Below are 23,087 nucleotides of genomic sequence, written 5' to 3'. Positions count from 1 at the left end.
ATCAGCTCTCAACTAGACACAGAACACCTGGCTTCCCTCCTCTCCTCCCTGATTGTCGCCGCCTCAGTCTTCTCACCCACAGAGTGCAAGTTGTGAGGTCTGTCCCAGCGAGGATCAGATGAAATAAGGTACATGAAAGCACTATATGAAGTATAAGGCAATGCACTACTGTAAGAAGTCATTATTTATGATGAATAAGCAGGAAAGAATCCAGATGCCAATTATCTTGCTATCTTCTCACTAGGCTAGGCAATCTAGCCAGAGGGTGGTGAGTGGGTAAGATTTTCCCCACTTACGTTCACAGCCAACATGTAAATCTATAATACACAGGTGTCTGAGTTCTATTATTTATAAACCTATTTTAATATGCTATATTGTTTCTAGCTCTCTTCTGGTTCTCCAGGCAATAGAAAACACCAAATTGAGAAAAGTTCTTTGCAAATGAACTAGACCAGAAGGGATTTTTATCACCTGTTTGTAGACCTAACTTATTTGTGTCAGTAATTTCTAAGGAATGGACGTCACGATTATAATCAAAAGGAACCTCTTTCCTCCTACAATTTTTCCCCTTATAAAATCTGCCCCAAATTTCCTGGTGTAAGTAATGTAAGTAATAAAGAAGTTTTATGTGTGTTTGTTTGTCTGTATTAAGATAAATTTGCCACAGTTTGGGAACCTAAAATTGGAATATTTAATAAGCCACTACTGACATTTATCTCCTTCTTTGGGATTTACCACTAGCCCAGTGACGTTACCTTTCTTGAGCTAAATTAAAAGACAAATTCAAATCCTGCATGGTAGCCACCAAAAGCATATATTTGAAAAACAGAATTCAGCGTGCCATATTATGCATTATTTAATGGTATGCAAATTATAAGTCAGACAGTTAGGAAAACCACACTTCAGCATTAATAAACAGCAACACTACTACTACATTAATTATGATATTGCTATGATTTATTCCCAAGTTTTCCATGTTGATTCTCCTTGAAAATTTATGCCATCTGATAAGCAGTAACCTCTTTCCCCTCCTACACCTCCTACCCATTCCTCAAATCTGTTCCTCCTACCGCCGCCCCCCCCCATGGATGTCTGCAGGAAACGGGTACAGAAATACAAAGTCATAAGCAGCTGCATTGTCTTATAAGCATTAATAATTAAAGAACAAGCAAACACCACCTAAAGCTCCAACATTTATTGTGTCAATGTTAAGCACACTTTTTAAAAGACAACATAGAATGTATAGAAACAAGGGGTTGGGGGACTCATGCTCGATTCCACAATACAGGTAATTAGGTTGGCTGGTTTCAAAAGGCCCAGGACGTCACTCAGGACACCGATGGTCCGTGGGCCCTCTATATGGGACTGATTCACTGTTCCAATGTGGGTCTGTTTTTTTGTTTTTACTTTTTATTAAAAAATATAAATAAAATGGCACTGCAGGCCCGGGCGGGAAGGACTCTGCAGGACTCTGTCTTCGCACAACGGCTTCTTGGAGGCTACTGTCAGAAAACATCACAAACTAGCAGGATGACAGACCACGCAGATGTCGGCTGGGCGGCACGCGTCCACCCCGCCCCTGGGGGCTTCAAATTTTCTCAGAACTTAAGGGCTCTCGAGCTTCCATCCGAAAACTGCCACACATCTTGAGTTCTCTGGGCACTACGCCGAATGGGGGTGTGTGAAGAACCTAGAAAGAGGTTGGAGACAGAGGAGGGGAAAAAAAAAAGTACAGGTGTGACTTGGCCCAGTGATTTTCTGTTCTCTAACTAGCTCTTTAAAATTATAACTTAAATCAACCACAGGTTGAGCCACTGGCACCTTAAACATGATTTCAAACCCAGTCCCCTCCCCCCCCCAAATCTCTGCCCCTTCAGTGCCTTTCCCATGCCTCCCTCCCTGCCCTCCCCGCAAAGGACCCAGATCCGCTACCCGATCGATCGTATGGTAGCCCTAATAAACTTGGGACACACCTGGAAGGAAACACTTTCCCTTATGACTGAGAAAACTGAGTAGGAAACAGTCCTTTGGTTGAGGAGAACAGGGGAGGGAGGAGGGAAGGGGGACATTTCCTTAAAATAATAATAAAATTATAAAGAAACAAAAACTCAAAATTGATGTAAAAGCAGCACAACAAAAACATGAAATGTCATCAAGTTCAACGTCAAAGCAGCCAACGATTTACAAGAGGCGAACACATCTCTGAAGAGGAAACCAGAGCCCAAAATAGTTGCTCCCAAATTGCACCAAAAACTGCCTGTAGTTTCTTTCAAACATGCAGTTGTCTTTTCTTTCTTTCTTTCTTTCTTTTTTTTTTTTTTTCTTTCTTTTTGGTAAGGGGGAAAGGCAATGGTGAAGGGAAGAAGGGAGTGGTTATTCTCCTCCGGGGTTCCTCCCTTTGCTGTGTTACATTGACTTGAAGCAGCAGAACTGGGAGTCCGGATGTGCCGAGGAAGAGGGCTACCACTGTGGCATTCCAGGGCTCGTTGCCATGGCGACCCGAAGCAGGGGCCTGGGGCCTCCTCTCCCCAGACTTGGCGCTGCAGGAGGCCCAGGGTCTGGAGCTCAGCTGCTCTCCCGAACGCCCCCTGCGCGCAGTGGAGACTCGGGGCTGGGGGGCCTCCTGTGTCCAGGTGGGCTCTGGGGAACCCCGTTCCCAGTCCAGCCCTGCCACTGTCGTTGAGGCCCCTCTGGCTGATACCCCCATTGAACCCCTTTGTCAGACCTGCTACGAGTATTGTAAGCCCTGACAGACAAAATACAGCCCGGGCATGTACCACGCTCACCGTTATTGAAAAGCACAGCCCCCTGTGGGTTTGGGGGGGTTCCTGCATTACAGGAGAGACTTTGGGGAAATCGCTTACTTTGCCTTTTCTGCTGAATCACAAGGACCTGATATATATGCTCCCTTTAAGTAGTCTTTGCCACTTTACAGAAAGGAAAAACAGTATTTGGATCAACCGTTGGAGTTGTGTTCGGGCAAGTTTAGGTTCTTGAGTACAAACGACCCAGGTGAACTGTACTGGTCTCCTTTCCCATTTGGAAGGGAGGAATTAATCGCTTCCCATGACCACATATGACACTGGGAACTAGAGAGAGAGAGAGAAACAGACCCATCCCCCTAAAGGCTGATTCACTGGCCATGTGCTTTACTCAGTGAAACAGAGGGCTAATGGGATAACAAGATGACAGCAAGGAAAAGTGCACACCCAACAACCCATGTCTACAATTCGGAGCTAGAGCAGCCCTGGAATAAATGTCCATAATCCCAATTCTGGCTGTGTGTTCTGATGTCCGTTGCTCTGAACATGGGTTCATTTAGTCTTAATTGGGAAAGCGGCAAGGCCTGAGGAGACACTTAGGAAAATTTGCTAAGTGTCTCGTGCCTGTTAAAAGTTAACAGTCTTTTAAAAAACATTTTTCCAAGCAGGTTTAAAGAACACTGCCAATCCCATCCTCACACTGGCAAAATTCCCACATTTCTTTCTTTTCTTTTTTTTTTTTTTTTAATGGGAAGTTGTCTGAAAAAGAAGAGAATGGGATGGGTACATTCTTGAACACACCAGGCCCAGGGACGATGGAGTAACAGAATCTTAATGAAGAGAACATGACTACAACACAGTCCTAAGAATTCACGGTTATGTGTGCACGCGGAGCGGGGGGAAAAGGTTTAAAAAAAAAAAAGAAAGAAAGAAACAAAACACCGTATTTCCCCCCTCGCGCTCTGAGAGGAGTGTTCGAAGTAGTACAGGATGGGTCCTGAGGCTCCTCAACTCCTTTTCAGGAAAGCCTGAAATATCCGAGCACCTTTTAACAAACTTTTAGTGTCTGTGAATAAACCACCTCCTTTCCTGATTTCTCCAAATGAAATGATATCTAACCCCCACTGCCACTGCCTTTCAAATCCTCACTTCCAGCATTATGAACGTGTACAGTATGGACTCATTACATACACAAACATGGTATTTAAATAAACAGTTCTAGCACAGAAATGCCCTGGGAAAAACTCAACTACTCCACACTTCCTGCCATGGCTGGTATAAAGGAAGAAACAAGTGTTTCACCCCACTTCTTAGCCACCTTTACAATGATTTGGCTTCAGTCCTTTTGTAGGATTCTAAACAAAGAGAAGATAGGAAATGGTCTCAGGATGGGGGTAGGCCATGCACTCGGAGGGTTTCAAAGTTAAAATTTTTGAGAAATAGTATTTGCTGTACTCCTGTTTATTATGAAGCTGTTCTCAAAATGAAGAGAAAAGGGACCATTGACGCATTAAGAGTTCAGGTACGTAAAGAACACTGCATCAACACATCTGGGGTGTCGCATAAACTTGAGAGTTCCGAAAACTGTTAATATCCTTAGTATTTCCTCATTTTTAAAAAATATCATAAATTTATCCTCTGTCGCGAATGTTTTTTGTTATTTTGCATTAAGATTTTTAATTTGGGGGTTCCAGATACAGATGTCAGGTATAAGTTATATTCTTGCTGCCTAGATTTTCATGTTCACTCAGCTTCAGAAATCATATTTTATAAGAGGGCTTCAATAAGCCAGGAGACTGAGTATCCTGAGAACGTGTCTCCCAATAAATTTATTTAACTTTGGGACCATGTAAATCAAACATAATCTGTGATTTATCACGTTTGCACCCCTCCCCGCCCCCGTTTGATTTAAGAAATTTGAACATACAAGTAAGTATACAGTATCTACCATTAATTCTGTCTGTCAGGATGCAAAACCTAATTATGCTAAGAGCATCATATACTGAAAAATTAAAACGAACACTGTATATAAAACTTGCACAGCTGCACTCATAGCTCCTAATAAAAGAGTAATAGGGACACACAGCGGTTTTAGGGCCATCTAATACGGTGGGGCGGAAGTCACCAAGTCGCAAACCGGCATGGCACTGGAGAATATTTCTATCTTGAACGGCATCCAGGATTCAGTTGTGAACTAACCTAATTGAAAACACAAATATCCCCTCTCAGGTCACTGCCAATTATCAAGTTCTGCAAGCTATGTCCATCTGATCCCAGGCCCTGTACCCAGCCCCAAATCCTCTCTTCCAGAATTCCTCTCTGCCTCCACTCTCTGCTTCCCACCCAAACTGGCTTTAAAAAACTACACCTACTTTCCGTGTATTTTAGAAAGATAAAACTATTCCTGCCTCAGATAAAAGGCATTACATGAAAAGGCCACCTCACAGGCACCAGGGCGTAAGAACTGAGCAACGAAAATGCTACCACAAGAAGACAACAGAACAGCTTTTGTTTCGGTTTTTACAAAAAGAAGAACAACGTTGTATCCATTCATCTACACTGGGAACAGGGAGACAGTATCACAGAAGTATGTGTTTTAATAAAGCAAATAGATGCTGCAGCATGCAGTATTTGTAAAACTGACAACACAGATTTCTAAGGAGGGGTTTTTATAATGGACCTAACTTGCTCTTCAAAAGCTATGTTTCATTTCATGAATCTGTTGATTGGGCAAGATCACTGAAGGATATTCCCCCCTCTTGTTTGCTATCAGTCAGGAAGACACTATAAAAACTCCTAAAAGATCTGTTCCAATCTCTGGTCCCTGGGATCTCAGGATCACAAGGCAAGCCACCACATATCTCAGGAAATCAGTGGCTGATTCCACAGATTTGCCGAATCTGGCTGAACTACTGGTTACTTCTCTCTCTCATTAACCTGATGCCTTTGTTTCTGGATATTTATGGGGGGGGGAGGGGAATGAGGTTATTTTGGGTATGAAGAAAGACTCATATGGAAACGAAAGAGCTGATTTTTTTTTTAAAAAATCCTTTTTTACATTATGTTCTAAGATAGGGCAGGGAAGGGAGAATAGAAAAGAACTTTCAGACAACAAGAAGAGCAAAAAATCCAAAGGAAATAAAAGTTTAAGATGCTATTACCAGTCAATTTTTCATTTATATCTGAATGGATTATTAAGAGATGAAGGGAAAGTTTTTAACATCAGACTGAAAACACTTTCCATTTCTTGAAAATTATTCTAGAACTATAAAATCTAAAAACTATTTCCATGTTTTGAGATATGTCTATTTTAATATAGTAAGCACTTTATGTTCCTTTAGGGTATAATACACGCATCAAAATGCCCATAGAAATAATCCTGAAAAAGACTGACTGGCCTTCTCTTAAAACCTGTTATTTTCTTGAAAGTAATTTACAGAGTGTGTCAAATGAGGACACAAGAAGCTTACATTGTGTACTTTAATTTTTTTTATTTTTTTCAATAAAGGGACAAAATGGGTGTATGAACAGGTTAATGCAGACAACTGCCAAAAAAACACAGACAGTGGTTTTTCCAATAGAACTTAACAAAGACCAGAAACAAATACAATAAAAAGCCAGGTTGTAATGACCTTTGGTCATCCAAATAAAAAAAAAAAAATAAAAACAAAGAAAAATAAAAGATCAAATTAAGTGCCTCTGTTTTGAACAGGGCACATAAGCAATAATAAATAGTGACTCCCATAGTAAAAGATAAAATTTCAAGTTACGACAAACAGCTTTCATTACAGGAATAGAAAAGGCCAATAACAAAATATTCTGCATTGCCATTTACAAAAAAGTATTGACTAAAGCGGGCTTTCTCTTTAATATGCTTTGCATATGAAATTCTTTCCAATCTAAATATAAAGCACCATTTAGTTTTTGGCAATGAAAAAAACTGCAAAACATTGTTTTTGTTTTTTTTTTTCCTTTTTTTTCTTTCTTTCTTTTACTGCATATGAAGGTAAGATGCTGGAATGTAGGGTGAATAGAAGGAAAGGGACAAAAAGCACACTACATAACAAACCAACGTTATTAGCTTGCAGTACTGCATACAGTATGGCAGCAGGAAAAAGGAACAAAAAAGGATATGTACAACCCCTATGACAGCCATCCGTGTGACATTCTAGCAGGCTCCCCCAAACCGCCATTATATGGCTTCTCATCTGTACAATGTCACACTTTTTTGTTTGTCTCTTTTTTTTTGAAGCATACAAATAATTTGCACTATATTATCCTGCCAAATTAAAAAAATATACTGTGGCAGCCTGTCTTTTTTTTTTCCACTACCAAAAAAGGTACATTGATACCTTTTAAGAGAACAAGCAACAGTTAAAAATACAAGCTTCAATATAAATACTATAGTGCCTAACACTAGATGAACATTTAATTCAAATACCATTCTAGAAATACAGAAAAAAGACCATAAATGTGTTTTAGCATAGGAATCAACATGAGTGTGCATTTTCCTATATTTAAGTACTATATAATCTTAAACCTTTCCCCAATGTATGTTTTTTTTTTTTTTTTTACAACCTGAAGAGCGGTGTGTATCCAAGGCATAGAATTTCCACTACCATTTTTAAATGGATAACAAGTCTTGTAACACCACCAAGACAATGGAACCCTAAAATGCAGTTCCCCCCTAAACATAATGAAGTGTTTTTTTAAAAAAATTTTTTTCTTAACATTTATATTTAAAAAAGTTTTGTACAAAAAAATCCTTGCACTGTAGAAGCGAAAGCAATCATTCATTTCTATGTTAAGTGTATTCTGTTTTCCATTCACAGCGCTTGCAATGTTGAGTCCGAGTAAGTAAGCTCATTAGTCAAGTAAATGGCTGGCAAAGTTTTTTTTTTTTAGTTTTTTTTTTTAAATGCTCATCAATGAGATTGTGTTCAATTTTTTTTTTTTTCAGCATTCTTGCAACTTTTCCCTTAAGTATAGACCTGTAAACTGGGAAAATTGTACAGTGCACTTAATTGTCCTATCTGAGCAGGTTTATTTTATACTCAACCTCTGTATCTCTGATTAGAGAAAAGATACAGATATTACAGGCAGAGTCAAGTGCTATTTGAACACCAACTGGGGCAGATGCTAGCTTAATAAAAAAGAAAAAATTAAAAAAATAAAATAAAAACAATGAATCCTCTTCCATGTTAACACAAATAGCACACAGTGTATGGAAAAGAAATGAAGTACAACTTTTAGGGAGCACAGACATATATACTGCTACTCTTAAAATTCTTTCTCTTCTTTTTTAAGAATGTCACATTTAAACACAAGTCTTAAGAATTCATAGTTAATCATCATTGTATCAATATTAGCTTATACACCTGTTCTAGTTTAAAATGGCAAATAGTACCACGTTGTGCTAAAAGATCACATGTTTTCTTCCTCTGTTACCCTCTGTCAAACCTTGTTGTCAGTCTCTTCTTTTTAATATGGTCTACGAGGTCTTGAAGTTTATCAATTTGATTGTCCCTTTGACAACCAAGTAGATCTGGATCTATTTCTTTCGGTGCCAGAATTTCTTGAACAAACATTATTTAAAACAAGTTATCTTCATAAAATGAATTCCTTACTAACGTATTTAATTGTATTCCGGGGCTTTTGCACGTTGCACATTCAATTTAATCATCGTTTAAAAAAAATAAAACTTTGGGCAAAAGAGCCCATTTCTTTTAAGCTCTCACCAGGAGCAAAGGAGCGTTTATACTGGTATAATCAGTTTTGCTTATAAGGTTAAACTAAAGGGAAAATGATGATTAACTAGGACATAGTGGGTCATATTTTTAGGTAGCCATTGTTGTGAGAAATACAATATAGAATTATATGCTAGGTCCTAAGATTTCTTACCTCACCCAATGCTGAATTAAGCTACAAGTTTATAACAAGTAGAAAGAACCATCCACGTGGTTTTAATAGATCCAAGGCACTCATATTTTAAAACCAAATGATAGAATAAACTTGTTTTGTTTTTCTGTTAAAATTTGTCAAATTCAAGGCCTTTTTTTCCTCTCCAATTGATACATTTAACCCTTTAGAGACAGACATTTAGCTCATAGAGATTTTCTTTCCGTGCTGTCTTTAGAGGGTTAACCCAAAGACTGTTTTTCCTCCTCACGTTATAAAATAAAACTGTACATGATATGTATTACAGAATGTATGCAGCATGGTCTTTTTCTCTCTCTCTCTCTTTTTCTCTCAGAACGGAACTGGAAACAGCAACATGTTTGCTCAGCAACGAATCGGGGACAATTTTAAAATAGCCATAACATACCATACATGCTGTCTAAGTTTAAAAAAAAAAAAAACATACACAACATGTAAATTATTGCACAAGAGAAAGGCTCAAAGTTTGCGTAAAATGCAATAGTATTGCCCCATACAGATCATGCATTCAAACGGTGAGAACATAAAGGAAAAAAAGAAAAAGAAAAAAAGAAAAAGAAAAAAAAAAACAGGTGTGCTGGTGACAAGCACTCTCATATTCTTAGCTTCCGTTACTTCTGTTTGTTTGTTTGTTTAATCACATGGGACTAGAAAAAAACCCTACAGGGAGTGGGGCTGGAGGGCGTTGGGGAAGGGGGGGTGGTGAAAAAAGGAAGTGTCAGGTGGGAGTGAGGGAGGGGTATTAATATACCTCTATTCAGTTTTTATATCATTATTCAACACTCGATCACTGTGCCATTTTTTCATGTGTTTCTCCAGGGTACTGTACACGCTAAAAGGCATCTTACAAATTTCACATTTGTAAACGTCCTTCCCCACCTGGCCATGCGTTTTCATGTGCCTGGTGAGCTTGCTACTCTGGGCACAGGCATAGTTGCACAGCTCGCATTTATAAGGCCTTTCGCCCGTGTGGCTTCTCCTGTGGACAGTGAGATTGCTACAGTTCTTGAAGACTTTCCCACAGTACTCACAAGTGTCGCTGCGTCTGCCCTCTTTTGAGCTGGGCCTGCCCGGGCCCGGACCACTAATATGGGGCGTGCTCCCTCCACTTCCCGTGCCGCTGCGCCCCGAGATCCCTCCGTCCAGCTCCCCGGGCGGCGTGGAGAAGCGCAAGCTCCCGTTCTCCGAGGAGTGCTCCGACGAGGAGGCGAAAGGCGATTGTCTGGAGTCTCCGAAGCTAAGGAAGGGATCTTTGAGCTGCCTGGAGGCCGCGTAGCCAGCGAGCCACTGCGAGTACACGTTCTCCGTGTTGGGCATCGCGGCCGGGGGCAAGTCGAACTCCTTCTCGAGCTTGATGCGCTTGGAGAAGGGGCTCAGCGAGCTGGGGCTGCCCAGCAGCAGCTTTTTGGACAGGCCCCCCGAGGCCGACTCGCCCGGGGAGCAGCCGCGGCCGTTAACAGTGCCATCGTCTATGCGGTCCGACTCGCCGGCCACCGAGTCTTCGTCGCAAGTGTCCCTGTGGCCCTCGGCCTCGGCCAGGTGGCCGCGCTTGTGTTTCTCGCCCAGGACCTGGTGGAAGGCCTCGCTGAAGTGCTGCATGGAGCTGAGCACCATGCCCTGCATGACATCAGGCAGGGCGCGGCCCTCGTCGCCCACGCCCACCACCGCGCCCCGCGAGCTGTTCTCGTGGTGGCGCGCCGCCTCCAGGCTCAGCCCGAAGCCGTAGTCCACCCTCTCGCTCTCCGTCAGCTCCTCCTCCTCCTCTTCCTCCTCTTCTTCCTCTTCCTCGTCGTCCTCCTCTTCCTCCTCGTCCCCATTCTCCGGGATCAGGTTGGGGTCGTTCTCGCTCTTGAACTTGGCCACCACAGACTTGAGCGCGCTGCTGGCGCTGCCCACCAGGTCGCTGGTGCCGGGTTCCGGGGAGCTGGCGGTGGAGAGGCCGTCGTCGGACTTGACCGTCATGGGCGATGACTTGTGCATGTGCGTCTTCATGTGGCGCTTCAGCTTGCTGGCCTGCGTGCACGCGTGGTCGCACAGGTTGCACTTGTAGGGCTTCTCGCCCGTGTGGCTGCGCCGGTGCACCACGAGGTTGCTCTGAAATTTGAACGTCTTGCCGCAGAACTCGCATGACTTGGACTTGACCGGGGGCTGGGAGGGAGGAGGGGCGGATTGCAGAGGAGGGAGGGGGGGCGTCGCCAGGAAGGGCGGCTTGCTACCTGGCTGGAATGGTTGCAGTAACCTTTGCATAGGGCTGGGCCGGCCTGGGGACAGCGGTGGGCTAGACGTGTTCCCTGCCAGCTCTCTAAGTCTCCTAGAGAAATCCATGGCGGGAGGCTCCATAGCCATTGGATTCAACCGCAGCACCCTGTCAAAGGCACTCGGGTGATGGGTGGCCAGGGCCATCTCTTCCGCCCCCAGGCGCTCTATGCGGTGGGGGTCCAAGTGATGTCTTGGTGGTGGACTAAACAGGGGGGGAGTGGGTGGAAAGCGCCCTTCTGCCAGGCCGGAAGCCTCTCTCGATACTGATCCTGGTATTCTTAGCAGGTTAAAGGGGTTATTGTCTGCAATATGAATCCCATGGAGAGGTGGCTGGGAAGGACATTCTGCACCTAGTCCTGAAGGGATACCAACCCGCGGGGTCAGGGGACTTCCGTGTTCGCTTTCTAAGTAGATTCTTAATCCATGAGTGTTCTGTGCGTGTTGCAAGAGAAACCATGCACTGGTGAATGGCTGTTTGCAAGTTGTACATGTGTAGCTGCTGGGCTCATCTTTACCTGCAAAATAATACAACACCAACATCAATGTTTAATCACAGAGGAGGACATTAGCAATTGCTTATTTATGCTTCACCTCCAGCCTTCCCTGCCCCCAGCCCTCCACCCCACAGGCCTAAGCCCTCACTGATCTATCACATTCCCTGTGCCTAGAATTGGTGCCTGTGGTGGTTGGTGCCCAATAAATATTTGTCGAATTGGTCTCTCTGCCATTTCATTCACTTCTAAGAATTTTAAGTCCAATCTCCAAAGCAGAAAAATCTGGACCAATTCAAGCTTGAGAATGAGGATCCCTACATTCTAGGAAACCTCAGCAAACCTCTTCTGAACTCTCCCATCTGTCACCAGCTGTGGTTTGAGGCAAGCAATTTCATCTCTGTGCCTCCGTTTCCTCATTTGTTAAGTGAGGGCCTTGGACAAGGTGACCTAAGGGAAATTTTCTGCTTCCTAAATCCCATCGTTCTATTCTCCCCAGGGTGGCAGGTGAACTTTCTAAATAGGCAATCATTTCATAGGGATATCAAAAAAGAGAAGGTCAACTCATTACAATTCTCTATGGCCTTAGAGATGCTTTTAATCTTAGCCTGAAACACACTAATTGTTGATATTGTTAAAAATGAGAAGATACTCCTAAAATGAGTCCAAAGAAGAGAGACTAGCAACATTCTCACATCCCAGCCTGTGTGAGGACTGGTGAGTCCCCATTCTGGTTCCACAACACCCTACGGGAACTCCCATTTTTATCTCAAGGGATGTTGCAAAAAATCTCAAAAGGGAAATTTAATTCGGATTTAACCAACAGGCCGTATCAAATCTTTAAGAGTTGTTCCCCCAGTCAAACAAATGCAAGTCTGGAGAAGTTAGGAGGAGTGGCTGGTGCCAACTTAAGCAGACACAGCATCCTAGTTTAAGAACAGTTAAAGCAGCCAGCACCATGACGGGCAGCAGGCTGAGAAATGCTACACTATCCTCCTCCTCATTATTTTGAGAGGCTAACAACGTGAACCAAATTATACAACATCCTGCGCCCTCCGCTGAGCCTCAGCTCCAGTTGAGAAAGAAACAGAAAGATACAGTTCAGCTAGTCAACTCTTTGGCCAGTAGCCAAGCCGTCTGGAGAGGGGCCCTGCTTAAGTCACATTATTTCTCTCTCACTGAAAAGAACCCGAGAGTGGTAAATGCCACTTTGGCAAAGAGGGGGACAGCTTGACTTCACAATCATTCATTTTTGGAGATAGCTAAATTTAAAAATATATATACACCAAGGGAGTAACTAACAGTTTACCAGTCAACTACGGCATTAAAATGGGGCCCAAATGTTGGTGGCCAAAGGGCAAGGTTGAGAAAAATAGATGAACTTCCCAGGGATCTCAAAAAGCCAGTGCATGAAACACAAATGAGAAATAAACTTTAGCCCGTCTTTTAAAAAGGGGGACTAGAGGAGTCGCTTAAGGCCCCAGCTAGTATTTGTCAGTAACTTTTTTAAAAGCAAAAAATCTACCACGGAGCTAGAGTGGGAATGAGGAATTAATCAATTACGATTCCTCCATTTAGCAAGTCAGAAAGAAAAGCTGGCAGCGTCTTCTCAGGAGCTCCAAACACTTGCATTCCCAAACAAGCCAGCCTTGCTCAGAGCGCTTGTCTGAATAATGGACTCCCTGCCCTGACCTTGTAATTTACTTTACAATGCATTTATAATCTCACTCAATATATCCCACTCCTGGGTAAATCTCTTTAACAAGATTAGATAATAAGATACCAAAATTAGGTTTCCAACATTTGCCTAATGTGAAGGGAGGGGGAAAAAAGGCAGAAAGATTTTGAAAGAAAACGCTGACATTAGTATCACATTATCTGCCTATTTTTGTTTGCCTCCTCTCTTCAAAGGGAAATAAAAAGTATCATTGTGAGTATTTTCATAAATTTTTTGTTGTTGTTGAACAATGACTTGGGTTCTAAATAGGCAGGAGAAAAAAACTTATCTGGTTCCAACTACCATGACCCTCCGTGGCTTTCTCCTTTGCCTCTCTAGGACTCTGCGTTATTATCATACATTTAGCCTGACAATCCGGATTGGATAAGTAAAGAGGAGATTTGTCAGCTGAAACAAGTCCTTAACACTTTCATCACTCCAAATGCCTTAAAATCATATTTTCGCTTATGATATTCTATTGAATCCCAGGACTGGACCCATAATTAGCGAGCTGGCTTTTGCACGCACGTTGAGCATGGCTATGGTTAAGAGCCAAAATGTGCACAGCACTGCATCAAGGGTCTCACCTGTATCCTTAAAAAGGCTTAAACAGGCAAAGTCCATCTTATTTTGCTGCTCTGAACCTCCTAAAATTTTGTTTTCAGAGCCAGCAATGTGATCGTGCTACACTATGCTCACACTGTGCTGTTACCCTCTCCTCTCATACATCAGGTCAGAGAAGATAGCATTTTATCTTATAATGAGCATACAACATACAGTTTTCACTATCGCATTTTAGTATTCCTATCAACTAGATATTCTAGATCATGAGGGCAGCTAGTGTAATCATAATGTCAATGAGAAGGGCTGTTACGATTGAGACTAAAGATTACATCAAAAGAGCTGCTTTGAAACTGGTAATTATTACCAGTCCACTAATAGCAAATGATGCATTACAGTTTCACCATATAATCTGTATTTCACTCAGCTCACGCCAGTGCACCATATTATATTACAGTGCACACAGATTCTCAATTCCTAAACTGCAGTCATCAATAAATGTGTTACTTGCCATAATTTGTGAAATTACTTTGTTCATAACATCTTTGATGGTTTAGAAAGAACTGAATTGATTTCCTGCGTGGCAAAATTAGGGCTACATTGATTTATTGACGTGTAAAATATAATAATATTCCTCATTTACTCTGACAAAAATCAACTTCTCAATTTGAGAGCCTCATTGGGCATTCACGGAGATTGTTTTGATTTAGAGCAATAAACTGAGTCCTGGCCCCAAGCACAGGAACTCCAGGCCTCAAACGGTTAAAATCAGCCATTAGCTCACCTACCAGCTTTTATTTTATTTCATTTTATTGGATGGGGAGGAATAAGCCCATTTTTAGTTTGTCACCAATGCTAAAGAGTCATGCGATCTAAGCCTCAGGATTGAGAAAAACAAGGGAGTCTGCCTCTACTATTTACCAGCTTATGGCTTTGAGACACTTCATTTCTTTGAGCCTTAGGTTTCCTATCTGTTAAAATGAGCACAAAAACAGTACCTTACAGAACTGTGAGGCTGAAAGGACAGACAGGTATAAAAGCCATATGTAAACTACCAGGTCCAAGGTGAATGTGAGTTTTCATTACTCACAGGCTTGATTAGTTACCCAGCATGATGACTGACCAGGTTGTACACCCAGAAGGGCTTCCAGAAGAAGGGTGGAATCCAGAATCCAGGCCTCGGGCCAAGGGGAGGGAGGTCCTGGATAGTGGGTGGCAGGAGGGGCCACTTTAAGGCCCATGACTGCGGTCCACTAGCAGGGAAGCCACAGGGAAGTGCTAAGTGCTCTGCAAGCCAAGGGCAGCTGGTTAAGGCAGCTGGGTGGCGTGGGGGTCAGCTCTGCTCGAATGCTTTCTGGAACTCCACAAGCCATTTCCACATACCTTGTCTGGTCACTCCTAAACTGGTCCTGCCAGCATGGGCACCAGCAAACTAGGTACCCTCCCTTTGCGGGAAGAGGGGGAGAAGACATGGATTCTGTAGCAGGCTCCTAGTTTCCCACCCCTGCCCTCGGGAGGGTCAGCGGAAGACAGAGAAACCTGAACTGATTCCCAGGCCAGCAGCCCTGGGCCACTCAGCTCCGCCCTCCTCTCTACTGCCCTACTCCCTTCTCATCCCTTCCTTCTAAGGGTGGCTCTGTTCCCACAGCCCAGTGAGGGGCCCCAGGCACCCCCAGCGAAAGGAGAAGAGCGCTCCCCACCCAGTCAGCATGTAGGGACTCGAAACCATGAGTCCAACCCCCTAAACTCTGCAATCAGTGACCTAACCCAGGCTTAGGCCCAGCTTCGCGTTGGGGAGGGGATGGCAGAAGAGGTGCTTTTAACCCCTGCACCGCCCAGCCCTCAGGACTTGAGGACTTGTGAAATTCATACAATAACTCTTTGTTACCTAGGATTACCCAGGAGTTAACAAAATAAACAGCTGGCCTCAAATTTGGTCTCAGGGCGCATGCCCTGACCTGAAGACACCCTTCACAAGATGGTTGGGGCTACTTTACCTCTCCCATCTAAAACCCAGTCCCCTTTATAGCTGAACTCCCCATCATCATGCTCTTCCTTATGTTCTTTCCATGACACCTTCCCTTTCTCTTCTTTCCACAACAGGTAACCTTTCACTTACTTTCAAGATAAAAATGAATTCCTTAAATAAAAATGAAGTGTCACGCTTTTTTTTTTTTTCCTTGAACCTGCTTTTTCATGTTTGGGGAAGAATCGACCCCCACCCCCATCCAACTTTTTAGCCATGCATGACTCATATCATTTATTACTACACAGAAAAGCAAACTGTATTATCTTCTAGAACAACATCTTTCAAAAGCATTTTTATAAACATATAAATCTAAATTTCATAAAAAGGTCCCCACCATAGAAGTTGGCTTGCACACATAAGTGGTTGGTGTTAATGGTAGTGATGGTGGTGATAGTGGTATCTTTGAATTTAAGCAACAATGCTATGCATTTTTCTCTAAAACTAGGAGAAAAACAAGTAGAAATCATCTGTGTGTGCACATATATAACACATATACACCGTGTACATATACAAATATACCATGTTTAAATACACATGTAAATGCATCTATAACATGCATGAGAATAACTGTAGAGTAACTCTAAACTGACTTCTTTGGATTCTGGCCTCTGCTTAACAGGTATGTCACGGTATAAACTCAAAGTCCTAAATGAGGCCATGGAAGTGAATGTCCAGCAATAAAACGGGCCCTGAACACACACAGGTCTATGATCACAGGCCATGGAGCCAGGTAAGACCCTGGGGAGGAGACCCACAGGGACGAGTTACTGTCAGCTCCGTGCCTTCAGTGGGAATGACAGAAAAAAGGGGAGGGAAAGAGAGGAGAGGGTAGAGTGGAGGGGGGAGAGGGTGCCAAGTGAGTAATGGAATAATACATATGCGGATGCCAATCTATTTTGGAAGTAACTCCTTTCAGTACTTAAAAAGTAAGGGTAATTTCCAGAAACTCTCATCTCTATACACATGGACATTTGTAGAAGAAATAATGCTCAACTTACAAATACCCTGCGGGGTATATTCTGCACTCATCCCGGGCGTGGGGATTAGAGCTCCGTGTGCAGAACGAGGGGAGGAGAGGCCCCTCCAGTGCAGAAGTTTATCTGTGAAAGAAACCCAAAATCAAGCACTAAAGCTATAAACAATGTGCATCGTAAACCACAGGATATCACATTTCAATTCCATTAAAATAGATTAACATCATTACAACAGCCTTGCAGATACTTAACAGGCCCAAGGCCTGTATCAAAAAAACAAAACAAAACAAAACAAACCCCAAAAAACAGTGATGAAGTTATTTCCACAATTTTGTTTTGTTTTTGATTTCGGTCTTTTTCAACAAAAGAGAAGGGGTTTGTGTTTTTTGGGGGGGTGGGGGGGAGTTTGGTTCCTTTGCTTGATTGTTATTGTTTGTTTATTGTCTTATAAGGGATATGTAAATAGCAAGGGGGAAATTGGCAACATTATGGGGCAGACTGGTAAAATGGAGGGATTTATCTGCAAGGCTGGTTCACATGCATACATTTACTTTACTAGACAAGTCCAAGTGAAAAATAACATGCAACTGCTGTACTTAGGATTGCACCTCCAAAGATAGGGAAATCTTAGGCATTCGGGACTTGGACGGGCCACCCTCTAAAATCCCATCAGCAAAATACCTCATATAGACATGGCTTCTCAACAACACAAAGCAGTGGAGAATAAATACTAGACTTCTGGGGTTATGATAACTCTGGCCAAGTCCCCACCTTGAGGGTGAGGAATCCCACTATTAAATGACAGGGATAAACCAGCATTCTGATAATAGCAGCACCCAGAAAAAGTGGCCCACCTTCTCCATTCTACTGCACTTGGCTGCACTCTGGTGAGGAGAAATGACTTCTCACACTAATAAACATAAATCTAGCAATAAATCAAGCATTTCTAGCTCTGAGACTTGGGTGAGAAAAGAAATATTTGGTTTGTGCAACCTGGGGATTATATGGTTTGTGTGGTAAGTTCCTAGTTTTTCCAAGTCCACCTTAAGCTAACCAACCATGTAGAGGTCAACCTTGAGACAGAGTGTAGAAGAGATGGAGCAGGAGATACCCAGTGTGTTCTAGAGGCCTGGAGTTTGTGATGATTGGGGGAGGAGGGAGAGAAGAAAAACAGACTTTGATGGTGAGTAAACAGAGTATGTTTTCCATTAGCTTAATACTAAGAGCACTTAAAAGTGTTGTTGTTATACTCTAGGATAGCAGGTCCCAAGTGTAAAATACATCCTGTTCTCCTTATATAGATTCACATTGCCAAGAACAGCCAGGGCAGTCAGCACAAGGTTTCCTTTCCTGAGGAGCGTGGTGGGTAACAATGGCATGCTGCTCATGGAAGCTCTAATGCTCTGTTGTTAAGCTCTGTTGTTCCTAGGTCTGCAAAGGGTGGCTGGCTGTGGAGGCCTCGCCTAGCCTGAGACCATCTACAGAGGCATATCCTCCTCTCCAGCCCCAAACAGAATTAATGCCACAAAACAAAGCAGCAAAAGAGCAAAGACTGGACTTAAAAAACAAGTATGTCTTCAGTTGACTGTGTTTTTTACAAACAGGGTATTGAAAGCATAGGGTAAAATTAACTACCGATTTAGTCATTGTGTTTTTCAACAAGAAATCTGAGAATCCATTTCCTTACTTGGTTCTCATCTTAGCCATTTCAGAAGTTGGTTTGTCACCAAGACTGAGAGCCTTTTCTTAGGAGACCCACACAACTGAGGTACCTCCATGACCCTAGCAGAAATGCAACAAGGTACTTGGGCTCCTGCACAGGGACAGTCTGATTTCAATTCCTTGTCATTTAGTCTAAGAGGAGACTCTGAGGTGCCTTGATAGGCTTCCAGCAAGAAATGAGAGGACTGTTAATCTATCCCAGGCCTGACTACTTTCATTTCTGTCTGGTTGGTAACTGTCTACACACCAGTCAGCCCTGGACAAGCTGCATTTCCAGGGGCAGCGGCTGGGCCCATTTCCCCACAGGGCCAGGCCACATGGCAAAGAAAGGGCTCATCAAGGAGAGTAACTGGGTATCTGGCACCATGACCTGTTTTTGGCTTTTGAATTGTAAAAAACTTTCAAGATCATCAGGTCTATGCCCTCATTTGACACATGGGGAAACTAAGGGCTTGTGACTAGCCCACAAGCTAGGTTGAAAGTTAACCACAAAGTGAAGATCAGAATTAAGTCTCCTGCTGCCCCAGCAGTGCTCTTTCCTGGGACATCCATCTATCTCCTCCCCCTGGTTCCTGCCCAAGGAGTGCCAACGAGGAGGCACTCATCGACCCATTAGGAGAAACCACCTCTCACTGCAAACTCTCAGAAGGGAGTCCAACCCAGGGGTGTTGAGTGGGCCTTTCAGAGGGTCCAAATGAACTGACTTGGTTTCAAAACTGGAAAACGACACCTGATCTGCTTCCTGGGCCTCTTGGCTCCCCTGCCTCCCACTGTTTTCACCCTCTACCATCCGCTTCCCCTGCAGAATTTGGCCAACTTAAGAGGGACACACCCATTCCTATCAGCTTAACAAGCTATTGACATTGCCCTTCCGAGAGACTCATACTTGTATTTCTCTTCCTGCAGGAAGAGCGTCAAAGCACAGGCAACGGGGAACCCCAGCTGATTCTGCAGCCTCTCCCACTGCACACATTCTCCTTGGTAAGTTGTCGACATTCCCACAGGAACTGGAAATGCTAAGTTGTTAACAGCCTCCCTAGGGTTTAACTTCTTGCTATGATGCTTTCAATTATTTCATCATGTTTTAGGCAAAGTCTCACAATTAATGCTTTGAAGCATCACACTCAACAAGCAGTTCTACCTGCCCGCCCCCACCCCCCACCCCATTTGAGGGCCTTTTCTCTCCATTGCCCCAGGGAGTGGTGGGTTCAGGTAGCTGGCTGGGAAGTGGGAGATCTAGCTCTGCTCTCTTTTGTTTCCTTGGTGGTTCTCTGAGGGCAGTGTTCTCAAAGTGCAGCCCCAGGCCTGGCATCAGCAAGGCTTGGAGCTTGTTGGAAATGCAAATTCTCAGGCCCACCTCAGACCTACTGAATAACAACCTGGGGGTGGGGGCCATGCAGCAATCTATGTTTAACAAGTCCTCCACACAGTCCACTTTAAGACCATGTTGTCGTGGGGTAAGGGGAGGAACGGAAGCTGGAAGCATGTTCCTCTGGCAGGGAGCCAGACTGGCTATGAGACTTTTGTCCCTTTCTTTCTGAGACTCACCTCTTTCAGGACTGGAACAGTCAAAAACAGAGCAAGCCTGGGACATCCCTAAGAATTGCTACATGTGGAATTCCACCCTCCCTCATTGAAGGGCAGGGAACAAACCCAGGCTTTCTATCAAGTACAGAATGCTCTTTGCACTAGACAACATCCAAACCAGTTTCTGTCAGACAGATGGTGTCCTCATCACTTTCATAAAAGCTGAAATGTTTTGAGGAAGCAGCTGTGGCACACTGCATGGGTGGGGTAAAAACTGGACTCTGTTTCCCTGTCTGGGCTCACAAACGTGATGTGTTGCCCTCTTCTGGATCAGTCTTTCCAAACGCCTGTGCTCTTCTGGTGAAAGATGTTTTAACCTGTTCTGTTTCATAAAGGTCTCTCTGGACCCAGCATCTCCACCTGGGGCCTGAGAAATGCCTTTCGCGTTATTAAGTTGCAATGTTTCCTGACGGCTGAATGAAAAAGAAGGAATCTTATTTTTTCAGGTCTCATTAAAAATCTGCACTAAATCAGGAATGGTTTTGATTTAATGTTACACATTGGTCACTTTACATTTCTATATACAGTAGGTACCAACTTTTGATGCAGAGCTCTATGAGCCCAGTGGGATGTCCCTGGAATGTAAGGTCCTTGAGTCAAGTTTCAGGTTTCCTCAAGAACATCTCAAAGACTCCTTTATTATTGACATGCTGCTTGTTTCTGAAATTAATCACTGGGTATGTAACGCAGCCACATTAGAGTCCTTCTCATCGACAAGTAATAGTGCTGATCTACACATGTGCCGAAACAGCTAAGCACAAAGCATCATTTCGAACACATTTAATGACTGTTCTGAGTGCCCAACTTTTATCGGATATTAAATCCCCAGGCCTCCCTAGAGGAGTACATAGAGATATAGGTGTCTGATGTTTCCTGAAATGTGTATATATATTTCCTTTCTTAAGGAAATATATCCTTTCATATGTTTCTAGAAAACTTCCCTGTTTTTCCAATTAGATAGGGCACAAAAGGAGTACAGCTGTCCCCAAGTGGAACGCGTTACCCTGGGAAGCCCTAATCTCTCATTCATTCTGGGTCTTCAAGAAAAGAATGAATGACAACCCACCGTGATGGGGAAAGATCTCTATATTGGTGATATAGGCCAAAATAGAGGACCCTGACACTCTTTTCCAGCTCCAAGATCCTCAAATCTCCTCTTCCCCAGCCAGTAGCCAACTTACAGACTACACTTAAAATGCATCCTAAAAGTGTGTACAGTTTCCTGAATAAACCAATTCCAATTTTATCACTATTATTGGATCCAAATCACAAAAATAACAAGTGCAGCTAGTCTGGGATAGAGGTTTCTTTAACTGGAAAGCAAGTCCACTAAACATCCTTCTAGCTCTTAACCCTCCGTTTACAATAGATAATACCAGCTCCTCTACCTCAGATTCTGTGACTTATCCAAGTATTACAGAGCAAACATTAGCTATGCCTATGTCTTGAGTCATGTCAATCTAAACTGAAAATGTGCCAGCTTTCTCATCGCTAACAGACTTCTTAATTAACCTTCTGATATTGTCAAAATTAAATTCCCTTTTGTTCTAGAAATGAGCATTTAAACGAGCATTTTTTTCCATCGTTGCTTTTTTTTTTTTTTAAACTAGCTATGGTTTTATTTTACCATAAAATAAAGTGTGTCCTTTACAGATGAAAAACAAGTGAGAATTCTGGAGATATCACACTTAACAAAATTTCCTTGCTGAAATTTGCTCATGATCTCTATATTCCTTAATCCTTCAGTGGTGACTCTAATTTTATCAATCGCCCATTTAAAAACCCTTTTTCTTTTTTCACCAACTCTATCCTCTCATAGCCTTGATTATCTAAAAACTAATTTCACCTTTTGAGTTCTTATCCTAGAAATTCACTCAAGGGAGAAGGAGAGAGGACACCTTTCATATCCCTTTATCTATAAAAATACAAAAAATGCAAGCCACCAATCTGTCAGGCCTAAACAAAATTTTCTGCAATCTGTGTCTTTAACATAAGCAAAGCATATAATTCAAAAGAGAGAGAACGTGAGAGAGTGAGTGAGAGAGAGAGAGAGAAAGCAAGCTTGCTTTTCTGAAGAATAACTAAACCAAAGACATTGTGTTCCATCTTTGTGTTGAAATGCAGATTTCCCACTAAAAGGCAAATCCTTCATTTCAAAAGGTTGAATAGGATGGTACTTAAAAAAAGAATTCCAGCTGGTTAAATTTAGGGTGTTGAAAAAAGTGCACTCCAATAATATTCTTTGGCTCTGGGCCCAAAGTATTTTCACTTGATTGTGAATTAGATAAATTTTTATTACACTTTAAGCTTTTGCCTTAGAATGGTGGAACTAATCAAGGAGACTGGAAGGGCAACTCTATAAAGACAAATTGTGTTAGGACAGATTTTTTTTTCCTTTGTTTAACTGTGTACCTCACTGTGCAAAACGTGTTACCCAGGTTAATGCCATTCATTCATTCTCTCATGCGTTCATTCAACAACTATTTACCGAGGGCCTGTAACACCCAGAGCAATGGGCCGGGATCTGGGGGCAACACAAAGAAAACCCACACAGACTTGCCGATAGGAGCCCTCAACTAACAGAGGAGAGAAGACCTGGACAGAAATCCCTCTCCTCCAATGCAGAAAGTATGTCATGAGAGAGGCACAGATAAGCTGCTATGAAAATTCAAAGGAAGAGAAATTACTTCCACTTGAAAGGGAGGAGAGCAGCTTTCAGGAAGAGGTAACTTATGAACTGCACCTGGAGAGCCAAGAGGAAGAACTTTCCAGACAAAAGCAAAAGCAGGTACAGATGCTCAGAGGAGCAAAGGCCGAGGTGTGTACAGAGCAAATGGGGCCCAACAGGTAGTTACATGTAAATCAAAATACTGTACACCGACCCTTTAGTTGACAACAGAGGATCTGTTCGTCTAAATAAACCTCATGAGGACGTCTGCAAAGCCCTCAGCTTTCACAAGTTCCTATTTTCGAATATCACATTTTCTTAAAATAAGGGACACGGCCATGCAGACGCTTGAGAAACTCTTTATGCAAGTTCATCCGTGC

At 42.9% G+C, this 23,087-nt stretch overlaps 1 protein-coding gene across 11 annotated transcripts in view; it reads right to left on the bottom strand.

Moving 5' to 3' along the window:
• Nucleotides 1-1,180: 1,180 nt before the first annotated feature.
• BCL11A (BCL11 transcription factor A) overlaps nt 1,181-23,087 on the bottom strand; it is a 99,080-nt gene continuing 77,173 nt past the window's right edge. For 4 of the 11 annotated variants that reach the window (XM_077766472.1, XM_077766480.1, XM_077766476.1 and 1 more), the window contains 2 exons: nt 16,755-16,856; nt 9,210-11,473 (listed from right to left, as the gene is read on the bottom strand). In XM_077766472.1, coding sequence (XP_077622598.1) covers nt 9,453-11,473; nt 16,755-16,856 — 2,123 coding nt within the window. In that variant the 3' untranslated portion in view covers nt 9,210-9,452. Of the gene's footprint in view, nt 1,691-9,209; nt 11,474-16,754; nt 16,857-23,087 lie in introns of those variants that run through there. The other 7 variants (XM_077766473.1, XM_077766477.1, XM_077766481.1 and 4 more) reach the window with 7 other exon arrangements.

The sequence above is a fragment of the Crocuta crocuta genome, unplaced genomic scaffold (assembly GCF_008692635.1).
Source record: "Crocuta crocuta isolate KB4526 unplaced genomic scaffold, BGI_CrCroc_1.0 scaffold113, whole genome shotgun sequence".
Classification (NCBI taxonomy): domain Eukaryota; kingdom Metazoa; phylum Chordata; class Mammalia; order Carnivora; family Hyaenidae; genus Crocuta; species Crocuta crocuta.
This window is presented reverse-complemented; position numbering and strand designations above follow the sequence as displayed.